Source organism: Cherax quadricarinatus, chromosome 6 (assembly GCF_038502225.1).
Source record: "Cherax quadricarinatus isolate ZL_2023a chromosome 6, ASM3850222v1, whole genome shotgun sequence".
Classification (NCBI taxonomy): Eukaryota; Metazoa; Arthropoda; class Malacostraca; order Decapoda; family Parastacidae; genus Cherax; species Cherax quadricarinatus.
The window spans coordinates 63934686-63957343 of record NC_091297.1 but is presented as its reverse complement, the minus strand read 5'-3'; the positions used below and the strand labels follow the sequence as shown (position 1 = coordinate 63957343).

Sequence of the window (22658 nt, the reverse complement as noted above, 5' to 3'; positions counted from 1 at the left end):
TTAAGTCGTGGTGGGTACACAGGCTTGTGTGTTTGTGCCCATGGCCCGCGCAGGGCCATCCCACGAGAGAGAGCTGGGAGTACTTGTGTCTTCCTGCTAGGCCGCTGTGTGAGTGAGAGAGAGGCAAGTCTGGGCATACTCAAGTGGCAAGGCCTATAGGTGGCAGCACCAGCATGGCGCGAAATATGAACTAAGCTGGCAGACAGCATGGGCTGTCTGTGCAGACAGTACAGGCTGTCTACATACGCTCGGCCACCTACCACGTGTCGTCCCGACGCGACAATACTGGTGGTAAAAGAAACTCGGTCTCTCTCTCGTAGGAACAGGGCACAGAACACAAAATAAAAACATATATATACATATGAACATGGAAAAAAAACTTCCTACAGGGAGGGAAGAAAAAAACATGTGGGGTGTGCTAAACATCGTGGTCAAAGGCAGTCAGCGTCGATGGGCATCACTGCACGCCTTCCTGCGTCTGGACAGATACTGCAACACAGGAGACATCGCTGCGGTTGAGCTGTGACGTAACAGGGTACGGTCTCCTCTGGAACAGTGAAGCAGTCATCGTAGGAGTCACTGCAGGTTTTCGCTCAACCTGGGGCACAACATGCTGGTGCCCTCGAGTGCGGCATCGACAAAACTCGGCAACTGGGCAGGACTTCTGGCAAGCGACTCAGGAGGACACTTCTCGACTGGTACTGTCGCTGGGCTGTCACTGCCGGCGAGCGTGGAGCGAGTTGTGGAGCGAGTCGTGGCAGAGACGACTGGGCGAAACATCTGGGAGTCGTAACATCATACACCAGACTGCAGTGAGAGAGCTAGCAGTCAAAGTGACATCTTCTTTGTGCAGGCTGCTCATTGAAGCTTGTGACACGAGGCTGACAGCGCCTGCCGACAGTGGCTAACTGCGGTTTGGTGAGTATCATTCTCTGGGCAGTTGGAGTTATAGCAGAGGTTAGTCTAAGCATCCCCAGACTTGTTTCTCTACATATAACTGCACTCTGAAGGCCTGGAGGTGAAGTGAAACAAATCTCCATGGGAATCGTAGCAGGTACTATTCTGCAGAACATCACGAGCGACGAGCATAAAAGCTTTCTGTACAAGAGGGCTCGGTCACTCGGGGGCTGAGTAAATCAGCTGTCAAACGTACTGGTCACACGGGTGACTTAGCACAGTGGTGCTACTCAGGTCTGGTTCAGACCTCACTAGACACACGGAACTTTAAACACACCGCGGTACACTAACATATGAGAACACTGACTAAGAGGAATTAATTAACACACGACATATATCTTCTCTCAATCTTCTCGACAATACTGAAATAATTACTAGAAACACTCGATGTGACATCATGTGATGTCAGGCGTGATGTCGCGAGGTGACGTCAGCAGCACTGTGATGTCAGCAGACATCTCGAGGTGACGCCAGGCAGACATCGTGACATCATGAAGTCGGGCAGCAGCATCGGTGACGTCGTGAAGTTGGGCAGCATCGTCGGTGACGTTAATGTGATGCGGGCAGCAGACCACAGCATGAAGCCTGGGACATCTGGTAACTCACGTGGCTGGTAGATCCACGTGACATCGCCCACACCCAACGTGGCGTCGTGATCCACGTGGTGTCGTGATCTACGTGGCATGCTGGTCCACGTAGCTTCGAGTGGTCTCAGGCACTCGGATACACAGCTCTGGCAATGAATTCACATGGAAAACAGCAGAAAACACAGCAGAGGGAGTGGGCAGTGGTGAGTGTATGGTAGACGGGTGAGCGTGAGTAGGACGAGCATGGGCAAGGTGAGGAACAGCCACTTCCTCTCCTCCTCCCCCACCCACAAACACGTGGAGAAGCTCACACTGGACACAGAAATCACCACAAAACTCACCTCTGTCTTGCTGAAACAGCTGTGCTGAGCTGAACAACAACAGCAGTAACATACAAGTGACGCTGAACACGTGACTTGAGAAACAGCGTGGGACGCTGTAGCGTGGGGTCACTTACAATTCTCGGAGAATTTTGGCAAATTTCGGCCTGGATCCTGCTTGTACCTGTGTCTGGATGCTCAAACATGCAGACACGACATCAGGATAACTCGTTGAGAGACGGATGCTTGTTGTATGGGACGATGAAGTGAAGATGACTTCATACCTCTTCCTTCCTCTCTCTGGGCAAACACAACTGCTGCGACCACCGCTGCTACCAATGTTTAATGGGTTTGTTTGGTAGGTGCTGCAAGCGGGTGGTCAATGATAAACTTCTTCACAGGCTTCTTTGTTTATTGTTAAGTCGTGGTGGGTACACAGGCTTGTGTGTTTGTGCCCATGGCCCGGGCAGGGCCATCCCACGAGAGAGAGCTGGGAGTACTTGTGTCTTCCTGCTAGGCCGCTGTGTGAGTGAGAGAGAGGCAAGTCTGGGCATACTCAAGTGGCAAGGCCTATAGGTGGCAGCACCAGCATGGCGCGAAATATGAACTAAGCTGGCAGACAGCATGGGCTGTCTGTGCAGACAGTACAGGCTGTCTATAGGAGGAGGAGGAGAAGAGGAGGAGGAGGAGAAGAGGAGGAGGAGGAGAAGAGGAGGAGGAGGAGGAGAAGAGCAGGAGGAGGAGGAGAAGAGGAGGAGGAGGAGAAGAAGAGAAGGAGGAGAAGAGGAGGATGAGAAGAGGAGGAGAAGGAGAAGAGGAGGAGGAGGAGAAGAGGAGGAGGAGGAGGAGAAGAGGAGGAGGAGGAGGAGGAGGAGGAGGAGGAGGAGGAGGAGGAGGAGGAGAGGAGAAGAGAAGGAGGAGGAGAAGAGAGGAGGAGAAGAGGAGGAGGAGAAGAGGAGGAGGAGGAGGAGAAGAGGAGGAGGAGGAGGAGAAGAGGAGGAGGAGGAGAAGAGGAGGAGAAGAAGGAGAAGGAGAAGGAGAAGAAGGAGAAGAAGGAGAAGAAGGAGAAGAAGGAGAAGAAGAAGAAGAAGAAGGAGAAGAAGAAGAAGAAGAAGGAGAAGAAGAAGAAGAAGAAGGAGAAGAAGAAGAAGGAGAAGAAGAAGAAGGAGAAGAAGAAGAAGAAGAGAAAGAAGGAGAAGAAGAAGGAGAAGAAGGAGAAGAAGAAGGAGAAGAAGAAGAAGAAGAAGAAGAAGAAGAAGAAGAAGAAGAAGAAGAAGAAGAAGAAGAAGAAGAAGAAGAAGAAGAAGAAGAAGAAGAAGAAGAAGAAGCAACAGTCCCCTCACTTGCTCCTACGAAATATTTCATAATATTCCATTGATTTTAGTGTTTGTAAGTGCTAAATAAGCTACCATGGCTCCAAAGAAAGCTTCTAGTGCCAGCCCTTTGGTAAAGAATGTGAGAAACATATATAATTTATGAAAAAGTTTGTAGAAAAATAAAAAGGTGGTGGAGGTAGAGTGGAAGCAGTTGTGATAGTGGTTGATGGTGGTAGAAGGTAGTAGTGATGGTGGTAACAGTTGTAACAGTGGTAGAAGGTAGTAGTGATGGTGGTAGAGGGTTCCTTCTTTAGTGATTCAGCGATTCTACCAACTCCTCCAATGTTGTTGGAGTTATATAGGGCAACAGAAAACACCACTGCCTCAGCTGCTGCTTCACCACCATTATGGACGGATTACTCTCAGTGGCCCTTATATACCCAACAACAACACAACACAACACCTCTCGTGACATACGTAATAACTTATTTTATTCATTCAAGAGTATATTCCATGTTTCTATGTTATTAATATTGTTTATTATGTCATATTAGTTGAATTGTGATAGATAAATAAGCCGTAGAGTTGATATTAGTTGCATATTTTAAATCCTACCTTTCTAATAGGTATCAGTATGTCACCATTAAAGACACAGCCTCATCAATACGGCCACTTGATACTGGAATTCCGCAGGGAAGTGTCCTTCGACCCCTGCTCTTTCTCATTTACATCAATGATCTTCCAAACATATCCCAACACCTGAAACCCATTCTCTTTGCTGACGACACGACTTATGTCATCTCGCACCCTAATCTTGCCACCCTCAACACCATTGTTAACAAGGAGCTGCTCAAAATATTGACTTGGATGACAGCCAATAAACTTACACTTAACACTGGCAAAACCTACTACACAGTGGACCCTCGCCTAACGCTATTAATCCGTTCCTGAGAGCTCAATGTTAGGCGAAATTATCGCTAGGCAAATTAATTTTCCCCATAAGAAATAATGGAAATCAAATTTATCCGTGCAAGACACCCAAAAGTATGAAAAAATTTTTTTTTTACCACATGAAATATTAGTTTTAATACACACAAACTGAAGAAGACATGCACAGTTACATGACACTTATCTTTATTGAAGATCTGGTGATGACTGATGGGATGGGAGGAAGGGAGAGTGTTTATGGTGTTATTGTTTAGAAGGGGAATCCCCTACCATTAGGACTTGAAGTGTCAAGTCCTTTTCCGGGGTTACTTCCCTTCTTCTTTTAATGCCACTAGGACCAGCTTCAGAGTCACTGGACTTCTGTCGTACAACATATCTGTCCATAGAGGTCTGTACCTCTTGTTCCTTTATGACATTCCTAAAGTGTTTCACAACATTGTCAGCACGGCTTGCAATAACTGTCTGAGGGTGATTTTCATCCATAAAAGTTTGCACTTTAAGCCACATTGCACATATTTCCTTAATCTTTGAAGTAGGCAACTTCTTCAATTTCTCTCTCCCCTCCTCCGAAGCAGTTTCCTCAGGTGTGGCCTCTTGCTGTTGAAGATGATCTAGCAGCTCATCAGTGGTTAGTTCTTCATTGTCCTCCTCCACCAACTCTTCCACATCCTCCCCACTAACCTCCAACCCCAAGGACTTCCCCAATGCCACAATTGATTCCTCAACTGGCATACGCTTCTAAGGGTTAGCCTCAAATCCTTCAAAATCCCTTTTGTCTACACATTCTGGCAACAGTTTCTTCCAAGCAGAGTTCAAGGTCCTCTTAGTCACTCCCTCCCAAGCCTTACCTATAAGGTTTACACAACTGAGGATATTAGAATGATTTCTCCAAAACTTTGAGTTTCTGAGGTCAATACAAAGCACCTTTTAAACAGAGCTTTTGTGTACAGTTTCTTGAAGTTGGAAATGACCTGCTGGTCCATGGGCTGCAGGAGAGGAGTGGTATTAGGAGGCAAAAACTTGACCTTAACCCTTTGACTGTTTCAGGCCCCTCTCTGAAACTGTCATTCTATGTCGCTCAATTTTTGAAAAAAAAAAATTATTTTTTCTTATGAAATGATAGAGAATCTTTTCCCGATGGTAATGACACCAAAAGTTCGAAATTTGGTCGAAAACTCGTGGAATTATGCTCCCGCGAAGTTAGCGGTCTTGGCGACATATGCGTATCGGCGATTTCGCCGACTTTGAGCCCAATTTTCAGCCAATTCCATTGTTCCAGTTGACCAAACTCATAGCTATTTCTTTAGAACTCCATTTTATCTATCAGCTGAGTACAAGAAACCTCCCATTTACTAATTTGGACTACCCAATATGGTGGTCAGAAATTGGCAATTTGGCCAATTTCACGCAAAATAAAAAAGATGCCAATTTCAAAATAGGGTCCAGAATAAACAAGGTAGACATTTGTGGCACTAAAATAACATATGCTCTGTTCATTAGTCACATCTCTAGGCCCCTCTTATATTATTATTGCTTTCTATTTTGATTTTTTATTCATACAAAAAAATACAAAATTTACTGTTATGCAGACGACTGCATTATTGTAAAAATGGTATAAATAATATCAGTGCACTAGTGAAAGAATATTAGACTCCCCAGTTGACGTGTATTGGACGTGTGGTGTGATTTATGTACTCTTGAACATTGGTAAAAATCGAACATTTCTGCTACTTTGAGCTCAGTTTCAAGGTCGTTTTCATCGTAAAAGTAATGAAAATCATCTCTATTTCTGTAATATGTTTTCCATTTTATCACCTAAGACCATGAAAACGCGAATACAACGATAAATACTATACGAAAATACACCTCAAACTCGGCGTTTTATTCCAAAAAAACGATCAGAGTTTTTTTTTTCTCATTACGCAATGTGTGCTGCAGGATTTTTTTTATGTGGTGCACACTGACCACACAGACCCATTCTCTCACATGTGGGCCTACCAGCTTTCTCCCACTTGATTTGAAGCCGCTAGAATTATTGAGTATATATACGTCAGAAACATTGGCTCGTAAGACGTATTTATACGTCGAAAACAGTCAAAGGGTTAATGAAGCTCATATCCCCAGAAAGTCGCTCTGCCACGTCTGTAGGATGACCAGGGGCATTGTCTAACACAAGGAGGCACTTAAGGTCTAATTTATTTTCAATTAGGTAATTTTTCACAGTTGGGGCAAATGCATGGTGTAACCAGTCATAGAAAAAGTCCCTAGTGACCCATGCCTTACTGTTTGCCCTCCACAGCACACACAAATTAGCCCTGAGGATATTCTTTTGCCTGAATGCTCTGGAAGTTTCATAGTGATACACCAATAAAGGCTTCACTTTGCAATCACCACTAGCATTGGCACACATTAACAGAGTAAGCCTGTCTTTCATAGGCTTATGTCCTGGGAGTGCCTTTTCCTCCTGAGTAATGTAGGTCCTGCTTGGCAATTTCTTCCAAAACAGGCCTGTTTCATCACAATTAAACACTTGTTCAGGTTTCAGCCCTTCACTGTCTATGTACTCCTTGAATTTATGCACATATTTTTCAGCAGCTTTGTGGTCCGAACTGGCAGCCTCACCATGCCTTATCACACTATGTATGCCACTATGATTCTTAAATCTCTCAAACCAACCTTTGCTGGCCTTAAATTCACTCACATCATCACTAGTTGCAGGCATTTTTCTAATTAAATCCTCATGCAACTTCCTAGCCTTTTCACTTACGATCGCTTGAGAGATGCTATCTCCTGCTATCTGTTTTTCGTTTATCCACACCAATAACAGTCTCTCAACATCTATCACTTGCTGTCTCTGTTTCGCAAACAAAGTTGCACCTTTGGCAAGAACAGCTTCCTTGATTGCCGTTTTCTTGGCCGCAATAGTAGCGATGGTTGATTGGGGTTTACTATACAAACTGGCCAGCTCGGAGACACGCACTCCACTTTCATACTTAGCAATGATCTCTTTCATATCCACAGTAATTCTCACCCTTATTCCTGTAGGGTTGGCACTAGAAGCTTTCTTGGGGCCCATGGTCACTTATTTTGCAGGTGAAATCACTAAAAACGTTGTAATGATACGAAATGTCCCGATTGTATGCTTGAATGTGACTGCGGAGGATGGCTTGTAAACAATGCCACCGGCAGAACAAGTGAGGCTGGCTCAGGCCGCACATGGACGTGTCTTGGACGAACCGCGTTGAGCGAGTTTTTTAGCGCTAGGTGAGGCAAAATTTTAGCGTTAAAATGTATCGCTAGGCGGATTTAACGTTATGTGATGCCAACGTTAGGCGAGGGTCCACTGTATTATGCTTGGTAGCAGAGCAGGTGTTGCGCAACTTAACATTAAGATCGACAACACTCTAATTGCCAGACATAATGAGGGCAAATTCCTTGGTCTATACCTCGACAACAACCTAAATTTCAGCACCCATATCCAACACCTAACAAAAAAAAGTATCCAAAACGGTGGGGATCCTCTCCATGATACGATACTGCGTGCCGCAAACTGCCCTTTTTACACTATACCATTCACTTATATATCCATACCTCACCTATGCTATCTGTGCTTGGGGTTCAACTGCAGCAACACACCTAAAGCCAATAATAACCCAACAAAAAGTCGCAGTAAGAATAATCACTAAATCCCATCCCTGGCAACACACCCCCCACTCTTCATAGATCTAAACTTACTCCCTGTTCAGAACATCCACACTTACTACTATGCAATCTATATCTACAGGACCTTAAGTTCCAATATTAACATTGACATTAAAATGGTATAAAATACCGACAGGTTGTTAGGTAAGACACATATGCAACAGTTAGGTATCTTTATTATGAAACGTTTCGCCTACACAGTAGGCTTCTTCAGTCAAGTACAGAAAAGTTGATAGAAGCAGAAGATACTTGAAGACGATGTAATCAGTCCATCACCCTTAAAGTTTTGAGGTGGTCAGTCCCTCAGTCTGGAGAAGAGCACTGTTCCATAGTATGAAACAATATATTGTTTCATACTATGGAACAATGCTCTTCTCCAGACTGAGGGACTGACCACCTCAAAACTTTAAGGGTGATGGACTGATTACATCGTCTTCAAGTATCTTCTGCTTCTATCAACTTTTCTGTACTTGACTGAAGAAGCCTACTGTGTAGGCGAAACGTTTCATAATAAAGATACCTAACTGTTACATATGTGTCTTACCTAACATTAACATTGACCTAAAATGCTTTCTTGATAGTTGTGACAGGATCCACAGGCATAACACCAGACACAAACATATCTATGACATTCCCTGTGTTCAACTAAACCTTTACGAAAATTCAATGCATTTCAAAGGACCTAAAATCTGGAACACCCTACCTGAAAACTCTAGAACTGCAGACACATTCATCACTTTCAAAACTACAGTTAGAAAACATCTTATCTCCCTGATACACCCTGACAACTAACTACATGATAACCACCTGGTGGTTCACAATTACACTCACTCACCCACTGACTATAAACCCAGAAATACTAATCTTAATCTTAAAATAATAAATCCTAACTAGTCGTAAGTTTACCTATGATACTCCAATACAGACACTTTGTATTGTGCCAAAACAAAAGCATTCACATTGCTAAACTCACAAATTATGATGTAGTCACTTAGCCTTAATACCATAATCTGTAACGATTTAATGTTAAGAATTAATCTAAGTCTGCCCGAAATGCCTAGCCATGCTAGGTGTCCTAGTGGCCCCCTCTGTAATTAGTATTTCATAACATGTAAACCAAAAATACCCAAAACCTGTAAACCCCACATTGTAACCCTTATAGAGAATAAACTTCAACTGAATTGAATTGAATATTCTCCAACAATAAACTTGCCATCCCTCCCTCACACAAACAAGTCTCCAATAAGAACATAAGAAAGGAGGAACACTGCAGTAGGCCTGCTGGCCCATACTAGGCCAGTCCTTCACAAATCCAACCCACTAACAGAACAAATGCTACCCAAGCAATAAGCTCAGGTGCAAGTCTGACTCAAACCCAACCCCTCTCACTCGTGTATTTATCCAACCTAAATTTGAAACTACCCAAGCTATAGCTTCTAGAACATAAGAAAGGAGGAACACTGCAATAAGCCTGTTGGCCCATACTAGGCCAGTCCTTCACAAATCCAATCCACTAACAGAACAAATGCTACCCAAGCAATATGCTCAGGTGCAAGTCTGACTCAAATCCAACCCCTCTCACTCATGTATTTATCCAACCTAAATTTGAAACTACCCAATGTTTTAGCTTCGATCACCCTACTAGGCAGACCATTCCACTCATCAACTACCCCTATTACCAATGTTCATTTATACATTTTATTAGTGCTTTACATTTGGCATTTTTTTCTGCATGTAAATCTATATTTATGTTAGGGAAGTGACCCCTGAAGTGACCTAGAGTCCTTATGGAGGGGGATTCCCCTTCCAAACAATAACCTCTCTTCCCTCTCTCCTCCTCCCTGTCTTCATCAACAGCCTTCAATAAAGGTAACTGTCATGTTGAATGTTCATTTTTTTGTGCATGTAAATCTATCTTTTAGGTAAAAAAAATGTTTTTGATACTTCTGGGTGTCTGGATTGAATTAATTGGATTTACATTATTTCTTATGGGGAAAATTGATTCGAAAATCGTCTAATTCGATAATAGTCCCACTTCCAGAAACGGATTAAGGACGATAATTGAGGGACCACTGTATTTCCTCGACCACTTGTGGCCACATCCACCTCAAAGCCACTAAACTCAGGGTCAAAATCACTTTCCTCTTAAAATGGGAGTGTTAATACTACATGACATCAGTGAATCCCAGGTGTTTGCTGTGCTGTTTGCTCTAGCTGGCACTCATTTGAACTGGTGCTCCCACAAGGTACTAAGTGGTCCCAGATTTTTTTAATACCATGCACACTGAGAGTTAAAACCCATTCTATGCTGACAAGGCATCTCAGGCCAATCGTGCAAAATTTGAATGCAGGAAAAGTAAAACATATACAGTGGACCCTCGACCAACAATATTAATCTGTTCCTGAGAGCTCATCGTTAATCAAAATTATCGTAAGTCGAGTTAGGGAGACTGTGGATGGTGTTAGTGTTTAGAAGGGGAATCCCCTTCCATTAGGACTTGAGGTGTCAAGTCCTTTTCCGGGGTTACTTCCCTTCTACTTTTAATGCCACTAGGACCAGCTTGAGAGTCACTGGACCTCTGTCGCACAACATATCTGTCCATAGAGGCCTGTACCTCCCGTTCCTTTATGACATTCCTAAAGTGTTTCACAACATTGTCAGTGTCACAATTAAACACTTGTTTAGGTTTCAATTCTTCACTGTCTATGTACTCCTTGAATTCCTGCACATATTTTTCAGCTGCTTTTTGGTCCAAACTGGCAGCCTCACCATGCCTTATGACACCATGTATGCCACTATGATTCTTAAATCTCTCGAACCAACCTTTGCTGGCCTTAAATTCACTCACATCACCACTAGTTGCAGGCATTTTTCTAATTAAATCCTCATGCAACTTCCTAGCCTTTTCACATATGATCGCTTGAGAGATGCTATCTCCTGCTATCTGTTTTTCATTTATCCACACCAATAACAGTCTCTCAACATCTTCTATCACTTGTGATCTCAGTTTTGAAAACATAGTTGCACCTTTGGCAAGAACAGCTTCCTTGATTGCCATTTTCTTGGCCACAATAGTAACGACGGTTGATTGGGGTTTTGTGTACAACCTGGCCAGCTCGGAGAGACACACTCCACTTTCATACTTAGCAATGATCTCTTTCTTCATATCCATAGTAATTCTCACCCTTTTTGCTGTAGGGTTGGCACTAGAAGCTTTCTTGGGGCCCATGGTGTCTTATTTTGCAGGTGCAATCACTAAAAACACTGTGATAATATGAAATGTTCCGATTGTATGTTCAGATGGGACCGCGGTGGCTGGCTGGCTTGTAAACACTGGTCACAAGTGGACGTGTCTCAGATGGAATGAATCGTGTTGGTCGAGTTTTTTAGCGCTAGTCGAAGCAAAATTTTTGCGTTAAAATGTATTGCTAGTCGGATTTAACGTTAGACGATGCTATCGTTGGTCGAGGGTCCACTGTATATACGTTTGAGGCACTAGCGGCAAAAACGTATATATACGTCCTTACGCATAGCGCCCCAAACATATACATGTATATACGTTTTAATTTTCCTGCCTCCAAATTTCGCACAATTGCCCTGAGATGCCTGGTCAGCATAGAATGGGTCTTAACACTTGGTGTGCGCCATATTAAAAAAATCTGGGACCACTTAGTAACTTGTGGGAGCGCCAGTTAAATTGAGCGCCAGCAAGAGCAAACAATGCGGCAAACACCAAGGATTCACTGATGTAAAGTGATGTTAACCCCAAGTTTAGGGTCTGTTGATCTCTGTCTATCTCTGTCTGTCTATCTCTGTATCTCTGTCTACCTTTGTTTATCTGTCTCTGTCTATCTCTTTCAATCTGTCTCTGTCTATCTCAATCTGTCTCTGTCTATCTCACAGGTACACATAAATACAAGTATACAAAGTGTAAATTACATAGGATAACCCCAAAAAATCCAGAGAAAGTGCTATACTCTGCTTGAAGATTTGAGTAAACATGATGCAGACTTGTGGCTCTCTCTGAGACAGAGAGCTAGACGGATAGACAGATAGACAGGGAGCTTGACAGACAAATAGACAGACAGACATGTTTGTGTACATGTGAAAACAAAGCAAGGGCGATGCTCATCAAATGTCACCTCTAATCTTTTCTTAACAAGTGTTATCACTGCACCCTCGCGTATGTTCATCAAACGTCAGCTCTTATCAAATGTTATCTCATCTTACCATGTCACTGTCAGGGGTGGACTTTGTTTTTCATGCTTCAAGGAAACTTTTTACCTATTATTATTATTATGTATCCTCCTCCTCCTCCTCCTCCTTCTCCTCCTCCTCCTCCTCCTCCTTCTCCTCCTCCTCCTCCTCCATCTCCTCCTCCTCCATCTCCTCCTCCTCCTCCTCCATCTCCTCCTCCTCCTCCATCTCCTCCTCCTCCATCTCCTCCTCCTCCTCCATCTCCTCCTCCTCCTCCTTCTCCTCCTCCTCCTCCTCCTTCTCCTCCTCCTCCTCCTCCTTCTCCTCCTCCTCCTCCTCCATCTCCTCCTCCTCCTCCTCCTCCTCCTCCTCCTCCTCCTCCTTCTTCTCATTATTATTATATACTTCCACATATCCAAAACATTGCTGGGACCTATAAATACTTTGTATATATTCCAAGACAATAGTAAATGGCCAAGGCAGGCGTAAATGTCCACCTGTCAATGTGTTTGTGATAATTTGAGTACAATTTCAGTACCTAATACTAGTGTCAGAACAAAGATTGGTTATGAAATGACAAGAACTACTATAAATTGCAATTATCAGAACATAAAAATTATATAAAATATGAAAAATAGAAAAAAAGGTATATCGGCAACACTTCTGCAAGTGGCAGGACTCCATGTTGCCGTCACATGAGCATCCAGTGCCAACTTCTCGACCTCATATCTCTGTAAGTACTGACCCTAATTTTTTTTTATTCTAACACTTAAAAAAAATGTTTTCTTTTTTTCTATAAAAAATTTTTTTTCAAAATATTCGGGGCGCTGCACAGGTGAATGTATATATATGTTTGGACTGTTTAAGGGTTAAAAATTTGAATGTTAAAATTTTACACAAAAAATACGAAAATTTAAGATAATAGTATATACTGTACAGTAGCGAAAACTTAATACAAATTATATTGTATAAGCTTACCTTTAAAAACTCTGTAATCCATGGCTTCAGCATGCTGTCAGGCTAAAAGAAAAAAAAAACAATTGTCATTATGATTTTGTAGACTGAAGTTGCAAAAGCATCTTTAGCTCATTGTGCTTTCAAATGATTTAAGAATTAATGAAATGAATTCCACACACAGTAATAATAACACTACTTCAGCATGATACAATGTTTGTACAAAGGTGAATGACATTTAGGTGTGCATGCAAAAAGCCCTAAATATGAAGAGCATTTCAGGCAAACTTACGACTAAAACTTAAGATTAACCCCTTCAGGGTCCAAGGCCCAAATCTGAAGTGGTGCCCCAGTGTCCAAGAATTTAAAAAAAAAAATTTTTTTATTTTTTTCTTATGAAATGGTAGAGAATCTTTTTGTGAAGGTAATAAAACAAAAAGTACAAAATTTGATGGAAAATTGACGAAATTATGCTCTCGCAAATTTTGATGTGTCCGATATTTACGAATCGGTGATTTTGCCGACTTTGACTCCCATTTTAGGCCAATTACATTACTCCAGTCAACCAAATTCTTAGCTATTTCACTAGTATTACTTCTATTCTATCGACTGAGCACAAGAAATCGCCAAGTCAACTGTTTCAACTACAAATTAAAGTGATTGGAAATTGTTAATTTGGCCAATTTAACACAAAGTTCAAAATATTCCAATTTCAAAATAGGGTCCAGAATGAACAATGTAGGTATTCCTGGCACTAAACTAACATTTCCTCTGTTCATTAGTTATGTTTTGAGGCTTTACAAATAAATTCCATTTTGATTTTTATTCACATAATGAATTTTTATTCACACCAAAAAATAGAAGATTTACTGTTATGCAATACTGTAATAATTGTATAAATATCATCACCATATTTGTAAATGCATATTAGACCCACCAGCTGGTGTGTATTAGACGTGTGAGGTCGTTTGTTTAATCTTGAATATCGGCAAAAATTTAACATTTCTGCTACTTTGAGCTCAGTTTCAAGCCATTTCCAGTGCTAAAACCAATCAAAATCATCTCTATTTCTGTAATATGTCTTCCATTCTATCAAATGAGACCAAGAAATCGCAAATACAACTATAAAAACATACGAAAAAACACTGCAAAGTCGCTGTTTTAATCGAAAAATCTTGATTTCAGTTTTTTTCTCTCATTATACACAGTGTCCTGCAGGATCTGTTCTATGTGGTGCACACATACCACATAGCTGTATTCTCTCATATCTAGGCCCAAATGTACCACTCACAGTTTATCAGAGTGAGCTGAGCTCATGACGTAGATCTACGGTTTGGACCCTGAACGTAAAGCCGTAGATCTACGGGATGGACCCTGAAAGGGTTAAAAAGGGACCTCCACATGATCAACTAGCCTGTGATGGTTCTTTGGGCATGCAGGCTAACAGTAACAACAGCCTGACTGAACAGGTAACAAAGCCTGATCTGAGGCTGGGCAAGGATAAAAACTCTCAAAACCAGTCATAGGTATGTCACAGGCATAAACTCGATGCCCATAAAAGGCCATAAGATCTGAAATTCATTGCCTGAATCATCAAAAGGTTCCCTGTCTACCAATTGATTCATAGTTATTGTTAACCCTTTCACTGTCAGTGCCATATAGGTATGGTTTACAAGCCAGTGTTGGCGACATATTAGTATGCCAAAATTTTAGTGGCTTCAAATCTAATGGGAGAATGCTAGTAGACCTACCTGTGAGAGAATGGGTCTGTGGTGTCAGCATGTGCAGTAAACAAAAATTGGGGAGCCAGTGGTGCATTGTGGGAGTCCCATTTCAGTAGGCCTTGTTTACTATGCTTTGTGGTAAGAAATACCTCACTTCCCAGCAAAGTGGGACTGTTCTTTTCCCAAGTGATAGTTCTAACACAGATGGAAATGTCAGTGAAGATGAATTTCATGGTTTTGAGGTGTTTGTAACCAAAAGCAGTGCCCAGGATACCAGAAATAGTGCTGAAAACCCAGGCAACCATCAACCTAGGATAACCCAAAACAGTCAGACTTATTTCAACATGGGTGGTGGGGGAGACAGCATGCTTGTTGGGGAAGACGGCATGGGTAATGGGTGGTGGTGGTTGTGTAATGCATCAGATGACACCAGCCATGCCATTCTCAACACATCCACAACAAAGGCTACCTTCAACCACCCACACACAATGACCTTTCACAAGCTGTAGCACTTCTAGGGACGTGTATAGTGACTACATGTGTATAATGTATATATTATAGAACAATTGTAATAAACAACTTTTTTATTGGTTTGTGTAAACATGTTTTGTCAATAATATAATGATAATGTCTGAGCTGTTATTGTGTTGCATACAAGGAGTGGATATATACACATTATACATTACAGTAGGGCCCCGTTTTATGGCATTTCACTTTATGGCGTTCTGCTAATACGGTCATTTCAAATTATGACCCAAACTCTCTATACGGCTCCCCCACCTGACTTTCTAATACAGTCACCATGCCCCAACTGGTTTGTTTACATTCTCTGTGAGATCTGTAAGCACTAAATTGTCGGGCCTCAGGGACTTGTTTTGCTTCAGTTTATCTGTTTGATAACTATGACCCTTGTGATATTAATATTAATTAATGTGAATTCATCAGGAACTGAATAATTGTTAATTTCTGGAATCTCATTTGTGTCTTCCTGTGTAAAAACTAACAAAAAATAGTCATTAACCCTTTCAAAGTCTGCGGGCCCTCTCCTAAACTTGTTCTCAGGGTTGGAAATTTTTTGAAAAAAAAAAAAAAAATATTTTTTCTTATGAAATGACAGAGAATCTTTTCCCGATCATAATGACACCAAAAGTAAGAAATTTGATGGAAAACTTATGAAATTATGCTCTCATAAAGTTAGGGGTCTCGACGATGTTTACACATCGGCGATTTCGCCCACTTTGAGCCCTATTTTCGGCCAATTCCAATGTACCAGAAGACAAAAATCGTAACTATTTTGCTAGAACTCCATTTTTTCTATCGAATGAGTACAAGAAACCACCCATTTACCGATTTCAACTATCCAATAAAGTAGTCAGAAATTGGTAATTTTGCCAATTTCACACAAATTTCAAAAGATGCCAATTTCCAAATAGGGTCCAGAATAAACCAGACATTCCTGGCACTAAAATAACATTTCCTCTGTTCATTAGTCATGTCCCCAGGCCTCTGTTACATTTCTTTTGCTTTCCACTTTGAGTTTTTATTCTCACAAAAAATAGAAGATTTACTGTTATGCAGTCTACTGCATTAGTGTAGAAATGATGTAGAAAAGGTATAAATAATATCAGCAAACTTGTGAAAGAATATTAGATTCACCAGTTGACGTGTATTGGACGCATGGGATGATTTATTTACTTTTGAACTTTGGCAAAAATCGAATATTTCTGCTTCTTTGAGCTAAATTTCAAGGTCCTTTTCTTTGTGAAACCAATCAAAATCATCTCAATTTCTGCAATATGTCTTTCATTCTATAAAATGAGACCAGGAAAACTAGAATACAACCATAAATAGCATATGAAAATACACTGCAAAGTCGCTGTTTTAACCCTTTCAGGGTCCAAGGCCCAAATCTGAAGAGGTGCCCCAGTGTCCTGGAATTTTCAAAAATAAAAAAAAAATTTCTTTTTTTCTTATGAAATGGTAGAGAATCTTTTTGTGAAGGTAATAAAACAAAAAGTATGAAATTTGATGGAAAATTGACGAAATTATGCTCTTGCGAATTTTGATGTGTCAACGATATTGACGAATCAGCGATTTTGCCGACTTTGACTCCCATTTTAGGCCAATTACATTATTCCAGTCGACCAAATTCTTAGCTATTTCACTAATATTACTTCTATTCAAGAAATCGCCAAGTCAACTGTTTCAACTACAAAATAAAGTGATCGGAAATTGGTAATTTGGCCAATTTAACACAAAGTTCAAAATATTCCAATTTCAAAATAGGGTCCAGAATAAACAATGTATGTATTCCTGGCACTAAACTAACATTTCCTCTGTTCATTAGCTATGTTTTGAGGCTTAACAAATAAATTCCATTTTGATTTTTTATTCACATAAGGAATTTTTCTTCACACCAAAAAATAGAAGATTTACTGTTATGCAGTATTGTAATAATTGTATAAATATCATCACCACATTTGTGAATGTATATTAGACCCACCAGCTGGCATGTATTATATGTGTGAGGTCATTTGTTTACTCTTGAACATCCATAAAAATTCAACATTTCCCCTACTTTGAGTTCAGTTTCAAGCCATTTCCAGTGCTAAAACTAATCAAAATCATCTCTATTTCTGTAATATGTCTTCCATTCTATCAAATGAGACCAAGAAATCGCAAATGCAACTAAAAAAAAACATATGATAAAACACTGCAAAGTCACTGTTTTATTCGAAAATCATGGTCTCAGTTTTTTTTCTCATCATACACAGTGTGCTGCAGGATTTGTTTTATGTGGTGCACACATACCACATAGATGTATTCTCTCATATCTAGGCCCAAATTTACTACTCTCAGTTTATCAGAGTGAGCTGAGCTCATGGCGTAGATCTACGGTTTGGACCCTGAACGTAAAGCCATAGATCTACGGGACGGACCCTGAAAGGGTTAAACCAAAAACACAGTCAGTTTTCTTTTCTCATTATGCACTGTGTGCTGCAGGATTTTTTTATACTGCACACACTGACCACATAGACCCATTCTTTCATATGTAGGCCTACCAGCTTTCTCTCACTAGATTTGAAGGAGCTAGAATTTATGCGTACTAGTATGGCACCAACCCTGGCGTGCAAGCTGGACTAGTACGGCACCAACCCTGAATAAGGAACACATTTCCAGTTCGTTATCTGTCAGCTGTCCATTCCCAATTTTTAGAGGTCCCACTTTTTCCTTCACCTTTGTCCTATAAACTTGAAAGAACCCCTTTGGATTAGTCTTTGATTATTAGCAACTCTAATTTCATAGTCACGTTTAGCCTTTCTAATCCCCTTTTTTACTTCTCTTTTAAGCTGAGCATATTGGTCATTAAGGTTAACCTCTCCTCTTCTTATGTGCCTATAAATTCCCCTTTTCTCCCCTAATAGATACTTTAGCCTCCTGTTAACCCATTTGGGATCATTATTATTAGACCTAATTTCTCTTTGGGGAATGTATATACTCTGAACACGGTGTACATTATTAAGAAAAAAATCACAAACGCAGATCCCTTCGTAATCATAAGCATGATTATCGTCAATAAAATCATTAGCTAGATAACCCCAATCAAGATTAGACAGGTGTTCCCTAAGTCCACTACAATCGGCAGAACAAAAATCAGGCATTTTTACCGTATTATCATTATTCTTGTATTCCCAGTTAACCCTTTGAGGGTCGACAGGCCCTCTCCGAAACTCGTTCTCAGGGTCGGCCAAATTTAAAAAAAAAAAAAAATTATTTTCTCTTATGAAAAGATAGAGAATCTTTTCCCGATCATAACGACACCAAAAGTTTGAAATTTGATAGAAAACTTACGGAATTATGCTCTCGCAAAGTTAGCGGTCTCGGCGATGTTTACGGATCGGCGATTTTGCCCACTTTGAGCCCCATTTTCGGCCAATTTCACTGTACTAGTCGACAAAAAACATGAATATTTCGCTAGAACTCCATTTTTTCTATCGAATGGGTGCAAGAAACCACCCATTTATAAATTCAACTATCCAGTACAGTGGTCAGAATTTAGCAATTTTGCCAATTTCACACAAATTTCAAAAGATGCCAATTTCGGAATAGGGTCCAGAATAAACAAGAAAGACATTCCTGGCACTAAAATGACATTTCCTCTAGTCATTAGTCACGTCTCAAGGCCCCTCTTATATTCTTTTGCTTTCCACTTTGAATTTTTATTCTCACAAAAAATATAAGATTTACTGTTATGCAGACTACTGCATTAGTGTAAAAAATGGTATAAATATTATTGGTGCACTTGTGAAAGAATATTAGACTCACCAGTTGACGTGTATTGCACGCTTGGCACGATTTGTTTACTTTTGAAGTTTGGTAAAAATCGAACATTTCTGCTACTTTGAGCTCAATTTCAAGGCACCTTTCATTGTAAAACCAGTCAAAATCATCTCAATTTCAGTAATATGTCTTCCATTCTATAAAATGAGACCAAGAAAACTAGAATACAACAATAAATACTATACGAAAATACACTGCAAAGTCGCTGATTTATTAAAAAAAAATGGAAAAAGTTTTTTTTTTCTCATTATGCACCGTGTGCTGCAGGATTTTTTTTAGACTGTGCACACTGACCACATAGACCCATTCTTTCATATGAAGGCCTACCAGCTTTCTCCCACTAGATTTGAGGTCGCTAGAATTTATGAGTACTAGTACGTCAAAAACCCCTACGCGTAAGACGTACTAGTACGACGAAAACCCTCAAAGGGTTAATGCTAAAAGTGATGGATTTGTGATCACTTGTGCCAAGCGCTTCAGTGATCTCCAGATTATTTGCGAGTGTTTCCTTATTTGACAAGACTATGTCGAGCAAATCATTACCCCTGGTAGGCTCTGTTACACACTACTTCAGAAAACAGTCCTGAACTGTTTCCATAAAGTCACTGGACTCCAGATTACAAGTCAAAGAATTCTAGTCAATTTGACTAAAGTTAAAATCCCCTACTATCACTACATTACTGTGTCTAGAAGCCCTAACAATTTCGTCCCCAAGAAGTCCCCCTCTATCGTGATCCAACCTTGAAGGTTGGTAATTTACACCTAGAATTAGTTTTTCTTGACCTTCTACAAACTCTACCCAAACAGTTTATGTTACTATTCCATCTATGTATTTTTATATCTGTTTTTATGCAACAATTAATATTTTCTCGAACATATAATGCAACTCCTCTCCCCTTCCCATTACATCTATCTACATTGAACAACTTAAACCCTTTAATATTACACTCAGCAACCATATCCCGACTCTTTAAATCATACCATGTTTCAGTTAATGCAATGACATCAAAGTTCTCAGCACATGCTACCAAACGTAGTTCAATAATCTAATTTCTTGCACTTTGACTGTTAGCATAAAATACCATCATATGTTTTTTCTTCTGCACATTTTTCCTATTCACCTTTGCTTTTACACAATTTCCGAAATTATCATTACCCAGCATTACTCCATGACTGTTATTATTAAGATTCATAATATCAAAGCCTAAGTCAATATATCCATACTCATTATTTTTCATTTCTAAACCCATACCTCTAACTAATCCTAGTTTAAAGTCCTAACAACCCCCTCAACTGAGCTAGCAAGAAAACCTACACCTGCCCTGGATAAGTGAACCCCATCCCTGGCATACATGCCATTTCGGCCATAGAAGTGATCCCAGTTGTCAATGAATGGCACTGCATTATCCTCACAGTGTTTGTCCAGCCAACAATTAATACAAATTGCTCTGGACAACTATTCATTTCCAATACCCCTTCTTGGCAAAATGCCAAATATAACAAGATGCCCCCCTTCTTCCTAATTATGTCTATTACTGTCCTGAACCTTCTAACTAAATCCTCACTTCTATGCTTGCCTACATCACTGCCTCCAGCACTGAGGCAGATAATAGGATTGATCCCATTACCGTTCATGATGTCAAGCCGGCTAACAATATCCTCCATCCCAGCCCCATGAAAGCAAACCCTCTGTCTCCTACTCCTATCCTTCAAGCAGAAGGCCCTATCCATGTACCTAACCTGGCTATCCCCAACAACATTCTTACCTTCCTTGGTGTCGTTCGTCATGACGTTCCCAGTAGTCGACTCACATTCGTCGGGCAGCACAGAGAATGCATTAGATGTTTCCACAACAGTGTCCACAGCACACTCTTTCTTCATTATTTCTACCTTTCCATTCGTCTTCTTGATCGTCAACTTCGTTCCATGCTGTCCGGCCACTGTCCAGGTTCCCTTCTTGACCTGAGGACTCAACAGGAGGACAACTATGAATCCTCTTGTTTTCCTCAGTCAATTGCCATATCTGTATCTTTGCTACCCTCAATTCCTTCTTAACCAATTGATTGTTGAAACCCTTAATCCTGAAGTGTCTCCTGGTGTCGAAAAATATTCGAAAAAAAAAAAAATTCTTATGAAAATGTTATGATTATTTTTCTGACTGTTTTAGTCCAAAAAAAAAATTTGCTATCAGTACTTACCGAGATATAGAGGCATGAAGTTGGCAGAAAATGAGCTGTGTATGGCAACAGTGGCGACTGCCTCTCAGAAGGTAAACTTTGGTTTACTTTTATTCGAAGGTTTCCTGTTTTTTTTTTCACTATTTTATTTTTTCACATAACTTATGTGGCATGTGAGACCAAAGTATGGTGCAATGCTCATATATACATTCCTTGAATGTAACACAATTATAGCAAAAACACTAGTATCTTCATATTGTTTACAAAACTTGTTTACACAAACAATATAAAAAATTGTTTATTATGATTGTTCTATAATATATATACATATGTACAATCACTGGACACTTTTCTAGAACTGCTGCAGCTTGTGGAATTCTTTGAAACATGAGTGTATGCACAATGGTGTTTTACACTCCTCACACATAAAACGAGTGTCTCTGCGTTTTTGTGGGCATTTTGTGGTATGTGTATTACGTGCAAGTTTTTCAAGATACAAGCAGTCCCTTAGTTGACTTTTTGCTTCCAGAAGTGAGCAAACTTCCAAGATGCAAGCTGGCCTTAAGGGAGGTTTCTTGGCGCTGGCGAGGAGCTCTTGCTCTTGATCCAGGGAATTGGATCTCAGTTGTTTGTTGGATTATCTTATTGAAACTTCGGCAATGTATGATGGAAAGATCTTCTTAACGTACACCAAAATTGAAAGAAATCGGACCATAAATAACGGAGTTCACTTCTCAGACATTTGCCGCCCTTAGCAGCATATTTTCGTATGGTTTTTATGGTTTTATTCTCATTTTTTTTGGTCTCATTTCATAGAATGAAAGATATATTACAGAAATGGATATGATTTTGATTGCTTTCACAAAGAAAAGTATCCTGAAATTGAGCTCAAAGTAGTGGAAATTTTAAATTCTTTGGCAATGTTCAAGAGTAAACAAATGATGTGACTGTTCAATACATAAGGCTCAGGTTAGAGTATGTAGGAGAGAGGGAGATTATATCCCAGATCAGGTAGGCCTTAGACAAGGATGTGTGATGTCACCATGGTTAATATATTTATAGATGGAGTAGTAAGAAAAGTGAATGCTCGGGTCTTGGCAAGAGGTATGGGGTTAAAAGATAAAGAATCAAACACAAAGTGGGAGTTGTCACAGCTGCTTTTTGCTGATGACACTGTGCTTTTGGGAGATTCTGAAGAGAAGTTGCAGAGGCTGGTGGATGAGTTTTGTAGGGTATGTAAAAGAAGGAAATTAAAAGTGAATATAGGAAAGAGTAAGGAGATGAGGATAACAAAAAGATTATGTGATGAAAAATTGGATATCAGATTGGAGGGAGAGAGTATGGAGGAGGTGAATGTATTCAGATATTTAGGAGTGGATGTGTCAGCAGATGGGTCTATGAAGGGTGAAGTGAAACATAGAACTGATGAGGGGA

The 22658-nt window shown here is 40.4% G+C and overlaps 1 protein-coding gene across 8 annotated transcripts in view; it reads right to left on the bottom strand.

The window, feature by feature from the left end:
* The window catches only part of 5PtaseI (inositol polyphosphate-5-phosphatase A), a 612658-nt gene that overhangs the window by 463116 nt on the left and 126884 nt on the right, over positions 1–22658 (bottom strand). For 7 of the 8 annotated variants that reach the window (XM_070081715.1, XM_070081724.1, XM_070081732.1 and 4 more), the window contains one exon: positions 13007–13048. The exons of the other annotated variant lie outside the window; for it this stretch is intronic. In XM_070081715.1, coding sequence (XP_069937816.1) covers positions 13007–13039 — 33 coding nt within the window. In that variant the 5' untranslated portion in view covers positions 13040–13048. The remainder of the gene's footprint in view (positions 1–13006; positions 13049–22658) is intronic. 8 annotated transcript variants of the gene reach the window in all.